The sequence below is a fragment of the Typha latifolia genome, chromosome 3 (assembly GCF_019914945.1).
Source record: "Typha latifolia isolate L0001 chromosome 3, TyphaL0001v2, whole genome shotgun sequence".
Classification (NCBI taxonomy): domain Eukaryota; kingdom Viridiplantae; phylum Streptophyta; class Magnoliopsida; order Poales; family Typhaceae; genus Typha; species Typha latifolia.
This window is the reverse complement of record NC_133088.1, coordinates 15,356,107-15,369,093: the sequence shown is the minus strand read 5'-3', so window position 1 is coordinate 15,369,093 and position 12,987 is coordinate 15,356,107. Positions and strand designations below refer to the sequence as shown.

At 37.7% G+C, this 12,987-nt stretch overlaps 2 protein-coding genes across 3 annotated transcripts; one reads left to right on the top strand and one right to left on the bottom strand.

Moving 5' to 3' along the window:
* The first annotated feature begins 682 nt into the window (after positions 1-682).
* LOC140784951 (ATP-dependent zinc metalloprotease FTSH 7, chloroplastic-like) lies at positions 683-7,886 on the top strand. The gene is made up of 13 exons (XM_073132591.1): positions 683-1,727; positions 2,693-2,758; positions 2,850-2,984; positions 3,085-3,150; positions 3,241-3,426; positions 3,526-3,612; positions 3,707-3,820; positions 3,939-4,063; positions 4,156-4,264; positions 5,942-6,067; positions 6,166-6,489; positions 6,565-6,688; positions 7,582-7,886. The coding sequence occupies exons 1-13, from the start codon at positions 858-860 to the stop codon at positions 7,704-7,706; spliced, it is 2,457 nt and encodes an 818-aa protein (XP_072988692.1). The 5' UTR covers positions 683-857; the 3' UTR covers positions 7,707-7,886.
* Positions 7,887-8,640: 754 nt separating this feature from the next.
* LOC140784948 (cytochrome b5-like) lies at positions 8,641-11,000 on the bottom strand. Of its 2 annotated transcripts, none has more exons than XM_073132586.1 (4): positions 10,762-11,000; positions 10,566-10,655; positions 9,419-9,485; positions 8,641-9,215 (listed from the first exon to the last, which is right to left on the bottom strand). In XM_073132586.1, exons 2-4 carry the CDS (start codon positions 10,650-10,652, stop codon positions 8,965-8,967), a joined length of 405 nt encoding a protein of 134 aa, XP_072988687.1. In that variant the 5' UTR covers positions 10,653-10,655; positions 10,762-11,000; the 3' UTR covers positions 8,641-8,964. The 2 variants fall into 2 exon arrangements, with proteins under 2 accessions (XP_072988687.1, XP_072988688.1); XM_073132587.1 differs by having other exon boundaries at positions 10,566-10,658; positions 10,762-10,893.
* Positions 11,001-12,987: the final 1,987 nt, after the last annotated feature.

The window sequence follows — 12,987 nt, the reverse complement described above, 5'->3', positions numbered from 1 at the left end:
TCTGTTCTCACTAAATACTAGAAATTGATAACTTATTTTCTTATGAAGTAAGTTATTTTGAGATCATTTCACTTCCCAATATTACTTCGTTAATTTCACTTTTTACGTCCAAACACATCCATGCAGTAAATTCTAAAAGTTTGTTCTTTGTCATTTTATCTTTCATAATAGTTTTTTTTTTATTTTTTTTTTACATAATTGCCGCTCAAAAGTTTTTAATGTCACAATTATTAGACTACTTCAAACCTACCATTTTACCGGTTAATTATAAGAAATCCGTAGGCAAACCATTAATTTATCTAAGAACATTTTGTTTTTTTTTGGGTGAAAGAATAGAATAAATTTTTATTTATTTATCATTTAAAATAAAATAGTGGAATTTGAAAGAATCGAGTGTTTTGTAATACGACTTAAATGTAGGTAGTAATATGTAAAAGAGGAAAAAAAAAAGAGAGGAAAAGATCTAGTTTACCAACGCCTCCTGTGGACAGCGGTCTCTGATTTAACTAGACCGTCCAATTTTATTTTATTTTAAATTATTTTTTTCGGAAGCTTAATCCATCTTGTTGGATTCTTTTGGTTTTGGACTGCATCCACTCGCACCAGGCCACCACGACCACCACTTGATTACGTCGCTCTGCCTGCCTGCCTGCTTGCCTGCCTGCCTGCCTACTGGATAAGTCTCCCGCTTTGGAATAACAACGACGCGGCCCTATTCCGAACAGTGTCCCCACCTCCTCCTTCGCCGACTTCTCTATCCACCTCTCTTCCATCTCTCCGCATTAGGATAAAAAAAGAAGGAAAAAAATATATCTTATCCACCTTTTTATCCGGATCTCTAGGGTTCGAGATCACCAATGGCTGGAGCAATGGAATCCTTACAAGCCCTAACGCCCCACTGCTTCCCCTCCTCCAAAGAATCCACAAGCAGGAATCGATCGCTCTTCTTCCCTTGCTGCTCCTCTCGAAACCGCTCCGTCGAGCTCGTTCGCTTCTCATCGACGCCGTCTCGGAGGAATAGCGCCGCGCCGCTGTTCAATTCTGGGGACGTTATTCTCCGCAATCGGAAGTGGAGGGATAAGTCCAAGATTCGCGCCAAGAGTTCGTGTGAGCAGGGCGGGGATGGCTCTCCCGGGGAAAATAATAGCGAGGCGTCGCCGGAGAATAGCAAGGGGATGAAGAAACCAGCTTCGACTCATAATCCCTCGACGGCGCCGGCGTCGGCGTCTTCGCCCTCTCCTCCTCGAAGGAAGAATAAGTGGAAGGGCGGGTGGTGGTGGAAGTGGCAGCCAATTATCCAGGCGCAGGAGATGGGCGTTCTGCTTCTCCAGCTCGGGATTGTTATCTTCGCTATGCGGCTTCTCCGGCCGGGGATTCCCCTCCCTGGCTCCGAGCCAAGGCCGCCGCCGACCTACGTAAGCGTGCCGTTTAGTGATTTCTTGAGTAAGATTAGTAATGATCAGGTGCAGAAGGTGGAGGTGGACGGCGTGCATATAATGTTCAGGTTGAGGTCAGAGCAGGGAGGGTCGGAGGTGGAGGGGGGAGGAGGAAGCAGGACGCAGCAAGAGGCGGAGGCTTTGATTAGGAATGTGGCCCCGACAAAGAGGATTGTGTATACGACAACTCGGCCAGGGGATATTAAGACACCTTACGAGAAGATGCTTGAGAACCAGGTCGAATTTGGCTCGCCAGACAAAAGGTCGGGTGGTTTCTTGAACTCAGCCTTGGTAAGAATTTTGGTTCTTCTCGTTGCTTTGTGCTTTTAGGCCAGTAAACTAGTTCTATAAGGGGCCATATGGGTTATGATTTTAAAACCATCATTTCTGCTAATGGACCCAATTCTCTTGAATGATGCTTTCTCATTATCAAAGCATCAGAAGAAATGGTTAATTTAAGCAGTAGGGCTGTTAGAGGGTATACTCTATTCTCTCGCAATTTTATGCCAAGGCAATTTCCTTTTTTCCCCTCTTAATCTGGCATTTAAAACTTTATCTATTATTTAACTGTGTTATTAAATTTCTAACCTTTACAATGTCGGTCTAGTTTCCATCTTCTAACACAATGTGAAAAGGACTGTTGTTACTATCAGATAAGAGTCACTTTCAAGAAGGTGATCTCCTATTGATGTTGCATATACAGGGGTGCTTAGGATATACAGGGCAGACTACAGATATAGGTGATTTGCTTTTAAAGGAATCTAATGTCCGACACTTGGGGGAAGTTCCATTTTCATATTTCCTCTTATGACCTGAAAATATGCAGTATATGTATTTTTTATTCAAAGATTTTGTCTTGGTGATCCCACACGCTGAATGGTTTGTGGACTATCATCTCCTTCTGTTGAAAAAAGTGCTAGTAGGATTGTTGAAAATTGAAATATCGTAGAGAAGATAGAACTTCTGAAAGCTCTGACAAATTTTGCCAGTATGCAATTCACAACTTATCTTACTTGGCATGGCCATCCATTAGAGCGAAATGCTCAAGTTACTGTAGATGGATCAATGAAAACTTACAAGCAGTTATATACTTATATATAATTGCTGAAAAAAAAATCCTCTAAAATTGAGCTTGCTGTTTTTCTGTAAAGTTGGATAGTAATCAACATGTGTTCATAAGTTTACATGTATTAGAATCCCTTTTGTGGAACTTTCTCATAGATATTCTAACTATGGCTCATTCGTCTTTCATGTAGGTTGCTATTTTCTATATTGCATTACTTGCTGGGATTCTGCAACGCTTCCCAATAAGCTTTTCTCAGGTTTCAGATGAATCCACTCCATTCTACACTCTATTGGAAATTGGATTTTCCCTAACAACTATAGTTCTTCTCTTTCCTTTCACATTCTCAGCATACAGCAGGCCAGTTGAGGAATAGAAAGAGTTCAGGCTCTGGTGGAGCAAAAGTATCAGAACAGGCTGATGTAGTCACTTTTGCTGACGTGGCTGGTGTAGATGAGGCCAAAGAAGAGCTGGAGGAAATTGTGGTATGCTAGGTCTCATTCATTATTTTATCTCCTTCTCATTGGAGGTTTCTGGATTAAGACAGGAGGAATAACATATTAATTTTCTTCTGTTTATGCTTAGGAATTCCTTAGGAATCCAGAAAGATATACCCGTCTTGGTGCTCGACCTCCTCGAGGAGTCTTGTTGGTTAGATATCAGTAACTAATACCAAACATGACATCCTTATGCTTCAAACTTTATTCGGGAACATTTCCTTAAACTGTAGTTTATTTACAGGTGGGTCTTCCTGGGACAGGTAAGACTCTTCTGGCAAAAGCTGTAGCTGGTGAAGCTGAAGTTCCCTTCATAAGTTGTTCAGCTAGCGAATTTGTAGAGCTATACGTTGGTATGGGAGCCTCACGAGTGCGTGATCTATTTTCAAGGGCAAAAAAGGAAGCACCATCAATCATTTTTATCGATGAGGTGAAATTAAATTGTTATGTGATTGGCTAGTCCTGATCCATCCTTTCATATCTCTTATGCTGTCAGCTTTTCTGTTTTTTTTTTTTTTTCAAAATGCAGATTGATGCTGTGGCAAAAAGCCGTGATGGTCGATTTCGCATTGTCAGCAATGACGAGCGAGAGCAGACTCTCAACCAGTTGCTCACTGTAAGAAGGCAGAAAAGTTATTTCTTTGTTCCAATCTGTCTTCAGTCATTTCTTCATTTGACTATTTAAAGTACCTTGGTTATTCATGATTTAGGAAATGGATGGATTTGACAGCAACTCTGCGGTTATAGTCCTCGGAGCAACTAATCGTGCGGATGTTCTGGACCCCGCACTTCGCCGTCCTGGAAGATTTGATCGTGTAGTTATGGTAAGTATTTTCTGTTTTGTTTCTAGTATAGATCGTAAAACATTGAATATGATAAGCTTATTGACCAAGATTCTTGTTCTGCTGTGGCGTTGTAATACTTTTCATGTTTGTATCACAGGTTGAAACTCCTGATAGGCTTGGCAGAGAATCTATTTTAAAAGTTCATGCAAATAGAAAAGAGCTTCCGCTTGGGAAAGATGTAGATCTCAGTGAAATTGCATCTATGACTACTGGTTTTACTGGGTAAGAATTTTTTGTTTGGGTTTCCTTTTAAGATGACCATTTTCCATTGATTTGACTGGTTGTTACAAATCTTTTGATTAAACCTTACACAGAGCAGACCTTGCAAATTTGGTAAATGAAGCGGCTTTGTTAGCTGGAAGGGCAAATAAAGAAGTTGTGGAAAAGATTGAATTCATTCTTGCAGTTGAACGCTCAATAGCTGTATGTTATTCATTTAATTTTCAAAGATTTTTTTATTTATATTTTGTATTTCAGCTTTTGTACTTTTATATACCTCTTCAATTTTTTATTGCTATATTACAATTGATGCTCTATGGACATTGTTTTTTTAGCTTCCAACCTTATGTTATGCACATTAAGAAGACACCTACGAAACAGAAATTAATTATTTGTGTGTATATAAGGAGGGATGTACTTGTATGTAATTGTGAATCAGTCTTATTTTCTATTGCTGCCTTAATTCAGAAGGGGATTTTGGCGTCTGAATAAAATAGAGATATTTCTCTCGCATTTTCTTTCTTCTGTAGATGTCAATCAAAAATCTGCTCACATGTTTTGCAGTACTCTCTCTGAAACAACCTAACAAACCATTATTTTACATTCCCTACATGAATGATGGTACCTCTCATCTTTAAGAAGACCCATTTCACTTCAAATTTGAAACTCACAAATCATTTTTTAGCCTTTTAGGATAGCTCAATCTAATTCGAATAACAAGTGGTTGTCATTATATAAATAAATACAAGGAATAGAACAATTATTCAATAAACTGGACTGAAATCATATTTTCTTTTTCTTTATCTGTGAAAAACTATTAGGAAGAAATTTGAACATATGTTAAGAGTATACCCCACAATATCTGTGAAGCTCGGATTCAGGTGCATCTCTTTTTAAAAGATCTTTTCCCACGTTCAGCATGTGATTAATTGGGGACATAAAAAAGATGGCACTTAAACAAAACTACAATGACTGCCCCCCATTTTTATCATTTGTTAACAGCATATAGTGTAACACAGTAACATACTCATGGTTTAAAAGAAAGTGTCAGAACACCTAATTGATGATGTTCCACTCTTGGAGTTTGTTCGCAGTTGATATGTGCTCTACAGGTATAACAAGATAGTGCCTGTCACATATAAGAATCGAAGTACATATTTGATCTTTTTGTTCCCCTATCTACTATTCAGTAGATTTAACATAGAGATGTTGCCTGTTATTAATGACCAATTTGATTAGCCTTTTTCTTTAATATGTGAATGAGGTTGTTTTTTCTAAATATCATTTGGTTTTAATTTGAACATAGAACTTCTCCATTATAAATGGAGGTAGCATTTTTATCGGCATCTTTTGCTTGATCATTCAGCATATTTTTTATCATGTATTTTATCGAGAGTTATGTTAATTTATTGGAGAGTTATTTTAACACAATATCCAGGTAGGTGGTAGGCTTAAGCTCCTAGGTGGTAAGAAGTAAGAACCAGTGTAGGGCACTAACAGGAATTACATGTATATGTTCTCCCAGATATCTATTGGCTGCAATTTCAAGGCTTTTACTAGAATTACCAAGTTATGTAGGAAAGAGTTGATCATTCTTTATTGTCATAAGCTTGTCTTTAGAAGTTGAATAGAAGCACTAGTAAATAGTTTGGCCTATTAATATTAAGATTTATCATGGTGTTCACCGTCAGCAGTTTCTGCCCCTTCTAATGTTGATAAATCTATTATGGGATTTTTATGTTACTATGCTTCGTGATACAAGAAACTCTTGCCTGGCCTCCTAAAAAATGTGTCTCTTTATTTTTCATCTTGAATCTATCTTTTACAATGATATGTTTTAGATACCTGAATAGTATAAACTGAAAGTGTACGGATATTTAGGGTATAGAGAAGAAACATGCAAAATTACGAGGAAGTGAGAAGGCTGTTGTTGCACGACATGAAGCTGGGCATGCAGTTGTGGGGACTGCAGTAGCAAATCTGCTCCCCGGACAGCCACGTGTTGAGGTTTATTACTAAAGCAACTTTTTTGGTGATAAAATAAAATTAAGTTGATGGATATCTTATTTCTTACAGAGTAATATATATATATGTTCTTTTACCAGAAATTGAGTATATTGCCGAGGTCAGGAGGTGCACTGGGTTTTACATACACCCCTCCTACCACGGAGGACAGATATTTGCTCTTTATTGATGAATTGCATGGTCGCTTGGTCACTCTTCTTGGTGGGCGTGCAGCAGAAGAAGTTTCTTATTCAGGCCGTGTGTCAACTGGAGCACTTGATGATATAAAGCGAGCAACTGACATGGCCTATAAAGCTGTGGCTGAATATGGCCTGAATCCGACTGTTGGTCCAATATCACTAGCAACATTGTCTAGCGGTGGCCTTGATGAGTCTGGTGGAGCATCTCCATGGGGAAGGGATCAGGTTTTTTCTCCATCTTTTCTAGTCATGTAGTTGAACTTTTTCCCAAAGACAAGTCCATTGAATCTGAATATACAGGGGCATCTAGTGGATCTTGTTCAAAAGGAGGTAAAAATGCTACTGCAATCTGCGCTTGAAGTAGCTCTTTCTGTCATTCGTGCCAATCCTACAGTTTTGGAGGGGCTTGGAGCATATTTAGAAGGTATCTGAATGTCTTACTGAGCTTCAGTAATTATAAATGACTGTCTTGGGCAAATTTTATTGATTTTGGCCATGCTGGGCCTCATTTTAGATATTCATTCCTGGTAAAGGCCCATATAAAATTGATGAAACCTAGGTTAACTGCCTGTACTCCAACTAGACAGAATTGATATTTGTAAATACTAGTAGGCTTCCTAAAACAACATTATAGGTTCATGCAACAAGCATCCTTCGAGATGCTCTATTTTGCTGTTTGTAGAAGTTGTATCATAGAAATATCTAGGTTGACTTTAAAACATTTGCCTGCTATTTAATATTTTAATTATTACCGTTCACTGCAAATTATTCTTTTCTACCCATACAATATGCATAACAAGAAAATGCTCCTGCATTTTCTGATTATATGCATGAGTCAACCACAATATTTGCCTCTTGTTCTCTTTCCATATAATGAGAATATAGATGAAAAGGAATGCTTCCACCTTGAAAGGAACCTGTATACAATTCTCTTATGTTTCTACCTTGAAAGGAATCTATATACAATTCTCTTTTATCATCAGACATGTTATCTGTTCGTTTAGATGCCTCCTTTGCATATATACTATTGAACTCTAGTATGATATTCTTCTACTATATCATTCTTAAAGCTTTAAGCCTTTAATCATTATTCTGTTTGAGTTTCACACCTTTTGAAATTCTGAACACTGAAAAAAATTATTCCTCTTGAGGTTAAAGATTAGAAATTGTCAGGTACTGTAGTTTGAAATTTTGAATATCATTTCTCTAAATTCCTCATCATTTGTGGTGCCGTAAGGAGATTTTAGGGTTACCCTTATCGTGCTCATGGATTTGGTGAAGTACTTTTCTGAATTCCGGGTATCTCTTTCTGTGCAGAGAAAGAAAAGGTGGAAGGCGAGGAGCTGCAAGAGTGGTTGAAGTTAGTTGTAGCCCCTGCAGAACTGACGTTTTTCATTAGAGGCAAGCAAGAGAATGTTCTTCAGCTTGAAGCAGGTTCCTAGCACACGCAAACATCAATTGCACAAATGTTATACTAGGACTATTCTAAATTATTAAATACCATATGGAAGGCACCCAGGAAGTGTTTCACATCCAAGATGGTAACCTCTCTTGTATGTACAGTTCGTTCAAATCAAAATAACTTTATATTTATAAAGGAATTAACCACCTTCACCCTGTAATGATATAACTGATGCAATACGTTTTGGTGCTTACTGTGGTTACATGAATATACAACTCACAGGATATTATTTCTATGGCTCGGATATCGATGCTATTTCCAAAAATCCTTAGTAATATAATGCAGTAGTTAAAACTGTAGCCATATTTTTTTGTTTTTTTGAGAAAACAAACTGCGGCCTATTTCGTTCGGAAGCATGTGTGCATTTCGTGCTTTCAAGGTATATTGCTGCTGCAAATTTAACTGGATACAAAGTTTCTTCTGTGGACCACGGTGTGCTTATCTATACCTGTTTCAAAGGCATTAGTAAGCAAATAAATAATCCTTCCTCTTTAGATACAGAAGTATTTAAACTTTATCAAATTGTAGTTAATATATTAAATTATTTGGTCTAGGTTCTAAGTTACGTGCGTCATTAAGAATTATTACTCTAAATTAAATACTACCAAGACAATGCTCAAAACCGTGCGCAGAGCGAAGTCATTGAATTAAGTTATTAAATAATATTTTCCAAAGACAATTATTTGTGATTGAAATCGACAATGCTCTCACCTCTTCACTCTAATTTTTTAAAAGAAGTTGAATACAAACCATGTTGGCAAAGTGTGCATCCACACAAGGTGTACTAAGCTGATGATTGCACGCTTCCAAGCATGAGAAGCTATGCAAATATCAGTTATGGGGGAAAGTAGAGCAAAAATAAATAAAAACGAATTGTATCTTTTGGAGGTGTAGAAAACGGCGAAAAAAGAAAATAAGAAAAACAATCTGCCATCTCTAGTAACATCGCATAATCCTAGTGGCCTTCAACCACAGAAGCAAACAATAAATATAGTGGCTGCGGTAGTATGGAAGAACTTCGAGCATCACAACAACGGTTCTTCCTGCTCACTACACTAACTCTGGAGTGCAAAGGATTATAGAGAACACAAGGTATTATAATAAACATCACAGCAACTATTCCATGCAGCCAATTGGAACAACTAAAATGGTGGGAATGCTCACTTATTTCTAAATAGACCAAGGCACTATCAATTGATCCACTGTCAGACGCACTGGATGAAAATGGTCGAAGGAAGCTACTCTGCTTTGGTAAAATGTCGGACAGCAAAGGCTAAACCCAAGATCAGAAGGGGCACAAGAAACTGCAGTATTTTGATCATGGCCTCAGAACTTCTGTCCGGATTGTGAGGTGCTTGTTGAGGAGCAATAAATGTTCGCTTTGTTGGAACAGTAGAAGAGTCTATCTCCCCAATGCAGTACTTGGCCATCATCTCCCTTGCAGAATTGCTGTGACCGACATCTTCGAAATCATTTGTTGCGTCTTTTCCTGAATAGATTATATGGAGATAATGAGCTTGAACTTTATGATTACATCACAGGAACTCCACAGGCTACATTCCTCAAGACACACATATTGACAATTTGACATGAATAAGTAAAAAAGCTAATACAACAAACATAAGGGGAAAACAATGGCAGAGCGGAGAAAGAAAGCTGCAGGTAAACAAAAAGAAAGGACAGGATTCGAACCGGTTGCAGCCAGCAAGACCTCATCACCACCAGGATGCTCATCCATAAATGGTGTGACATCGTACACCTACAGAACAAGCATATGTTTACAGAAAGGGTTAGTTTTGTATGGTCAGAATTATTATCCAATCAGAAATACAAGCATGACCAAGCCTTTCTCATGTGCATATGAAGTAGAACATTTGCTATGTGAAACTTAGTTGATTCACTATATAAGTCACAATATGTAGGCTACAACAAAATATCTTCTCATCACATGACAGATGACAAAATCATATTTCATCATGAAACTTCAAACCAGACATGCATAAATGATTTACTTATGAAACTTTTAAGCATCTTGCATTTTTCCTAATACCAGCGTGTAACCTTTTATTGACTGTAGCATTCACAGACATTTTTCTCAACCTATATAAGTACAGTTATTTGTTATACAACAATGATACATCCAAGTCAAATGTGCTACTATGCAGCATGCACAAAACTCTGTTAGTATTCACGAAACAATCAGCAGTCAAACTCCTCACAATTCATAAAATTCACTCTGATATGTCCATCAAGTAACTGGTGAACAGAGCGAACTGAGATGCAAACAGAAGATAGAAGAGATGAAACAGTAGACATGTTGAAGTGATCTGAAAGATCCTCTTTTAGAAGTGCAACATATCGTATAAATGACATGCTTGCTGTCATTTTCATGACTCCAATCTCACGATAACACAACTGTGCTCGGATGAAGATAATAAGGAGAAGGAATTACTGATTAATTATTCGGGTCATGTCTTTGGTCTATCTATTCATATATTATTCTATTATCCTACTAACCGGGGAACCCCAGCGCAAACACGTTTCTACTCTTCGGAGTGAATTTTGGGGGAGAAAAAGGGAGAAGCTTTTCAGTTGCCTTCTCTTGCGCATCCAAAAAAAAAAGGACAGAAGGAAAAGTTAGTCTTTCCCCTTCCACTTCCCTTTAGTTCTCTACCAATGAACTAAATCCTTCACCGATCTAAACCTAATCTTTGGAATCATTAGATAAAATAATTATAGCCAACAGACCGTATCAAAGCTTCTCCACGAAGAAAAGAAGAAGAAGAAGAAGAAGAAGAAGAAGAAAGATAACAGATCGAATTTTAGGGATAGAGAATACCTTCCCGGAGATGATGAGCCAGCAATCCTTGGTGGCGTCGTGCTTCGAGACCTCCTCGAATCCGTAGATTTTGGGATCGGACGCCATTGCCTACTCCAAAAACATCCCAATCTCAGATCCCAAATAAAAATTAATCAAAGCAGAAATTTACGAAAAAAAAAAAGAGAGGGAAAGATCGAGTAAGAGAAAAACTTACTCGATAGATAAGAAAAGATCGGAGAGGGCTATTCTCTCGTTTCTCCGCCTACTTGAGCGTTCCCTCGGATGCGGCCGCGATAATAAAAGGCGTGTTCTTTCCAAACTCCATCACTATTTTATATATTTACGTAACGGGATTGGGATGAGACTTCAGAGGATAGTGGCCTGGCGTCTGGCGATGACGGTAATTTTGCGTAAATGCCACGGTGATGCCACGGTAAATTAATGGGCAAGTCCGTCTAAATCCATTACTGCTGTTGACTTCATCATTTGGCATTTTCGAGTTCGATCGGCACGAGAATAGCGGGCTACGGGTGAAACCGGATTGGACGACGGTAAAATCATATTCTTTTTAGAAAGAAAACAAAAAGAAAAAGGAAAATTCTTCAGATACCGACACCTGTTTGGAATTCTCAGGAGCGGATTTGAAATTTTTATTTCAATGGAATCCTATACCTATAATGTCCGAGTGAGAGTTAATTCAATTCATTTTGGATGATTCCGATGGATGGCTATAACGAAGTAAAATGTTCGAGTTTTGGGTCTTTTTTTCTCCCCTCCCTACGAGGAGGACTTCTCGTCCCCAGCCGTTGGCGATTTCTTTCCACTTCCTTCCTCTACATTTGATTTCTCCTTTCTCCTCCAACCAAATAGTTAGTAAAGGGGAGAGGTGTTTTCCCATTTCTTCCTTCTCCCGCTCCCCCTCTCTCTCCAAAACTCCCACCTTGTTCTTTCAAATCCACCCTCCTTACACCTGATCTCATATCCTCTTCCTTCTGTGTTGTCAATCACAACAGTCTCCGTTGGGCGTTGTCCCTAATTTTTTTGGATTCTAGGCATGTAGTCGACTTAGCGTTCGTTGGCTTTAGATTCATCTAAAGATATAATAGAAAAAATCTTGGATTAATTGTATTTTACTTATTATAGTTTAGTTCAATTTTAAAAAGCCTCCGGGTATTTTTAATTTAAACACTTAATCTCCGTGTGATATTAATTAAAGTACAATAGTTATTTTTTTTTCATCCTATTTGATCACATTAGAGGTCAAATTTAAAAATCCTTATTAAAAATAAAGTTTTAGATTATTGGATAGACTTTTCAATCCTCTAAAATTTTATCTCTAATAAAAATATTTAAATTCGACCATCTAATATAATTAAATATGATGAAAAAAATAATTATTATAATTTAATCAATATCATTATATAAAGGCTAAATTCTTAAGTTAAAAATACATAAAAATATTAATAAAATTAAGATACGCCACAAGGAATAAAATATAATTTCCTAGATAATATTTATGGATTAAGATTATAATGGAAATTTTTTAAATTGCTCCACTCAACAACATTCCTAGGAGATTGATGGACCTAACATTGGTTAAGATCTTTGTATCCAAATTAATCTCTGCGGCAATCGAGAGAGTCGATGGGACAGAGCCTGATACCAACCAACTCTAGTAGAGTTGGTAGGTATCTTGCTCATGACCAAGGAGGTCATGAGTTCAACTCTAACCCCAAACAATATTGTGGAGAAATTGTTTGGTGGTTGGTGGTTTGGTGGCTTGGCTCGATTCAGTTGATGGCTCAGTAGTACAGTTAGTTTAGAAGAACAGCTTGGTAACGGCGTTTGATTCGAAACAATTGTTCAGTGACGCATATGGCTTGAAGCTTAGACTAGACAGCTAAAAGCTCGATGGGACATAAAGTGCCTCTGTATTTAGGGAGTGTTGGCCCTTTGTCCAGCCCATATCTAGCATTCGGGTTCATGAATGATAAAAAAAAAGATGGGACAGAGCCCGATCTCAAAGCAATCTGGCATAGCACCGTTGATTATAAATGAGTCACCGTCTCCTCGGCGACTGCACCTTCTAGTCGACGGTGCTCAGCGGATCCATGATGCATTAGCAATTAATTTTTTTAATAATTCTCTTTTCAATCCATAAACTATTACTATTTTATAAAATAAATCTCTAAATCATTAAAAACATCCCACTTTGACTCCTTCTATTAGGGGATCATTATGCACACAAAAAGAGTTTAGAAGATCATCACGTACTAAATAAAAGTTCAGAGAATCATTATAAAAAATAGTTGAAAAAAGATTATTCCTTAATTTTTCTCAAAGTCAAATAGTAGCCTTTTGGTTCATGGTGTTATACAACATCCAACCTTAACAATTGCACTGCTTTACTCGTATAGTCGTATAATAAAGCAATCCAACT

Excerpts from the sequence above, each read along its gene's own strand:
- LOC140784951 (XM_073132591.1), top strand. The coding sequence starts at position 858 with ATGGCTGGAGCAATGGAATCCTTACAAGCCCTAACGCCCCACTGCTTC. Across the intron at positions 3,821-3,938 it reads GATTTGATCGTGTAGTTATG|GTTGAAACTCCTGATAGGCT; the intron begins GTAAGTATTTTC and ends TTTGTATCACAG. Across the intron at positions 4,064-4,155 it reads ATGACTACTGGTTTTACTGG|AGCAGACCTTGCAAATTTGG; the intron begins GTAAGAATTTTT and ends AACCTTACACAG.
- LOC140784948 (XM_073132586.1), bottom strand. The coding sequence starts at position 10,652 with ATGGCGTCCGATCCCAAAATCTACGGATTCGAGGAGGTCTCGAAGCAC. Across the intron at positions 9,486-10,565 it reads GGCTCATCATCTCCGGGAAG|GTGTACGATGTCACACCATT; the intron begins GTATTCTCTATC and ends CTTGTTCTGTAG. Across the intron at positions 9,216-9,418 it reads GGTCTTGCTGGCTGCAACCG|GAAAAGACGCAACAAATGAT; the intron begins GTTCGAATCCTG and ends TAATCTATTCAG.